The sequence below is a fragment of the Salvelinus sp. IW2-2015 genome, linkage group LG22 (assembly GCF_002910315.2).
Source record: "Salvelinus sp. IW2-2015 linkage group LG22, ASM291031v2, whole genome shotgun sequence".
NCBI lineage: Eukaryota > Metazoa > Chordata > Actinopteri > Salmoniformes > Salmonidae > Salvelinus > Salvelinus sp. IW2-2015.
The window spans coordinates 21,351,144-21,354,657 of NC_036862.1; the positions used below are offsets into that span (position 1 = coordinate 21,351,144).

The following is a 3,514-nucleotide window of genomic DNA, read 5'->3' on the forward strand; positions in this document are numbered from 1 at the left end:
TTTATTTACATTGATGGCCTATAATACCTTATAGCCCTGATTGGACCTTTGACCCTGTCCCCCTCTTACCTGGTAGGAAGCAGTTGAAAGCGGAGTACCTGATGTCCATGGAGAGTTCTGAGGGCCTGCTGGAGGAGATGGGGGCCCAGGCTCTGTCCAGCGGAGCCTACCACTCACCAGAGACAGTTACCCAGAGCATCGACTCTGTCAGCCACGCAGACGTCGTCAACGTGAGTACACTTCACATTCACTACTGCTAGGGCAAGAAGGTCAAGGCCTACCTTTAAACTCAGTGCCTCTTTGCTTGACATCATGGGAAAATCAAGACATCAGCCAAGACCTCAGAAATAAATTGTAGACCTCCACAAATCTGGTTCATCCTTGGGAGCAATTTCCAAACGCCTGAAGGTACCACGTTCATCTGTACAAACAATTGTACGCAAGTATAACACCATGGGACCACGCAGCCGTCATACCGCTCAGGAAGGAGACGCGTCTGTCTCATAGAGATGAACATACTTTGGTGCGAAAAGTGCAAATCAATCCAGAACAGCAGCAAAGGACCTTGTCAAGTTGCTGGAGGAAACAGATACAAAAATATCTATATCCACAGTAAAACAAGTCTTATATTGACATAACCTGAAAGGCCGCTCAGCAAGGAAGAAGCCACTGCTCCAAAACCGCCATAAAAAAGCCAGACTACGGTTTGCATCTGCACATGGGACAAAGATCATACTTTTTGGAGAATGTCCTCTGGTCTGATAAAACAAAAATAGAACTGTCTGGCCATAATGACCATTGTTATGTTTGGAGGAAAAAGGGGGAGGCTTGCAAGCCGAAGAACACCATCCCAACGTGAAACACAGGGGTGGCAGCATTATTTTGTGGGTGTGCTTTGCTGCAGAAGGGACTGGTGCACTTCGCAAAATAGATGGCATCATGAGGAGGGAAAATTATGTGGATTAGTTATTAACTGACTGGCTTGGTTAAAGGTTAAATAAAAATAAAACCACAGAGAGTCAGCACCAAGATTCATGTCCACTTAATGAGCCATGTTGTTTAGTGAACTCACTTTGCTCTGGCAACATCATCCTCGGACACGCCTCCCTTCGCAACCCCTGTCACCTGGGCGATGGCAGCTTTGATCACCTGTACAGAGAGACAGTCACTGTTAGGGATAGTCACTTATCAACATATATCAGGTTCTAACACGTTCTTATGTTACTACTGCATTATAGTGTGCTCACCTCTCCTGCGGAGTCGGCTTGGGCGATGGAGTAGACTCCAAAGAGTCCAGAGTCAGCGTATGTGGCATTGAAGGCTGTGGCCTGCATAGGAGACAGAGAAATAAGCATTTGATTACCTTCTGTACACAAGATAGTCCAAGATCATTGTGCTTTCTAACCTCTAAACCTTTTATTTTTCTCTGTGCGTAATTTAGACAATCATACAATGAAGACTCCAGTTATGTAGAATTTCAGCTATGTAGAATATCGATTTCTATTGTAGTGACCACAACCAACAACACAGGAATAACTGTAGCAACAAACAGGGAAGTTACTCACATCGAAGGGCTGTGTGGTTGCCTTGGCGATGCCCTGGCTCAGTTTGCTGGTGACGTTGGAGCCTCTCTTTACGTGTGGCCCGGCTCCCAGAACCCTTTGCAGCACACTAAAGGCATTGGCCTCTGCTGATCCAGTCACACCGCCCTCGCTGGCGATCAGCGAGTGGACCAGACCGGTCCCATTCTGCACCCGCAGCTCACCTGCAGGGACACACAGTCACACACGGTTAACCACCATCAGGGTAYGAACACACAACCCATCTTGGCTCACACACTGGGGTTGCCTGAATCAGTGGCCCAGACTAGAGCTCAGCAGTTAGGCGTGCATTGCTTTTAAGGCTCTCTATGGGTCTTACCTCCGCGGTATACAGCCTTGGCCCCAGCAACTCCASCCCCACTGCGGACACTGAGAAACTGCTCTCCTACCTGCCTCAGCACAGAGTGATTCACACCTGGGGAGAGACGGCACAGACAGGGGTCATGTCACTGGAAGACACACCAGAGAGCCAGCAGGAGACACACACACACAGGTGGACTGTCATCACATAGACATCACATGCCCTCAGTTCAGTGTTTCACACAGGGGTACATACTAGGGCCGGGAATTGCCAGGGACCTCACAATATTATCACCATACTTAGGTGCTGAAGCGATATGTAGTGTCGTTCTATATGTATTGCGATTCGATACTGTGATTTTATTGCGATTCAAGATACATTTTGCTCACCATATGTCTGCTGCCGAGGGACAAGAGAGAGCCATGAGAAAATGACATTTGATCAGTAAGGGAAATATACTACATGGCTACAAGTATGTGGACACCCCTTCAACTTAGTGGATTCGGCTACTTCAGCCACACCCGTTGCTGACAGGTGTTCAAATCGAGCACACAGTCATGCAATCTCCATAGACAAACATTGGCAGTAGAATGGCCTCAGTGACTTTCAACGTGGCACCGTCATAGGATGCCACCTTTCCAACAAGTCAGTTTGTCAAATTTCTGCCCTGCTAGAGCTACCCCGTCAATTGTAAGTGCTGTTATTGAAAAGTGGAAATGTCTCGGAGCAACAACAGCTCAGCCGCGAAGTGGTAGGACACACAAGTTCACGGAACGGGACTGCCGAGTGCTGAAGCGCGTAAAAATTGTATGTCCTCGGGTTGCAACACTCATACCGAGTTCCAAACTGCCTCTGGAAGCAACATCAACACAATAACTGCTCACCAGGAGCTTCATGAAATGGGTTTCCATGGCCGAGCAGCCTTACACAAGCTTAAGTTCAAGCGTTGGCTGGAGTGGTGTAAAGCTCGCCGCCATTGGACTCTGGAGCAATGGAAACGTGTTCTCTGGAGTGATGAATCGCGCTTCACCATCTGGCAGTCCGACGGACGAATCTGGGTTTGGAGGATGCCAGGAGAACACTACCTGCCCCAATGCATAGTATCAACTGTTAAGTTTGATGGAGGAGGAATAATGGTCTGCAGCTGTTTTTCATGATTCGGGCCCCTTAGTTCCAGTGAAGGGAAGTCTTAACGCTACAGCATACAATGACATTCCAAACGATTCTGTGCTTCCAACTTTGTGGTAACAGTTTGGGGAAGCCTTTCCTGTTTTAGCATGACAATGCCCCCATCAAAGCGAGGTCCATACAGAAATAGTTTGTTGAGATCGGTGTGGAAGAACTTGAATGGCCTGCACAGAGCCCTGACCTCAACCTCATCGAACACATTTGGGATGACTTGGAACGCCAACTGCGAGCCAGGCCTAATCGCCCAACATCAGTGCCCGACCTCACTAATACTCTTGTTGCTTAATGGAAGCAAGTCCCCGCAGCAATGTTCCAACATCTAGTGGAAAGCCTTCCCAGAAGAGTAGAGGCTGTTATAGCAGCAAAGGGGGGAACAACTCCATATTATTAACCATGATTCTGGAATGAGATGTTCGACAGGTAG

At 48.0% G+C, this 3,514-nt stretch overlaps 1 protein-coding gene across 1 annotated transcript; it reads right to left on the reverse strand.

Moving 5' to 3' along the window:
• Positions 1–1,040: 1,040 nt before the first annotated feature.
• On the reverse strand, positions 1,041–2,047 carry LOC111982677 (cytochrome b-c1 complex subunit 2, mitochondrial-like; the record flags this gene model as incomplete). Its single annotated transcript, XM_024014296.1, has 4 exons — positions 1,041–1,149; positions 1,248–1,328; positions 1,566–1,765; positions 1,921–2,047. Coding segments are annotated over 4 exons (489 nt in total), but the record flags the coding sequence as incomplete, so codon positions are not given.
• Positions 2,048–3,514: the final 1,467 nt, after the last annotated feature.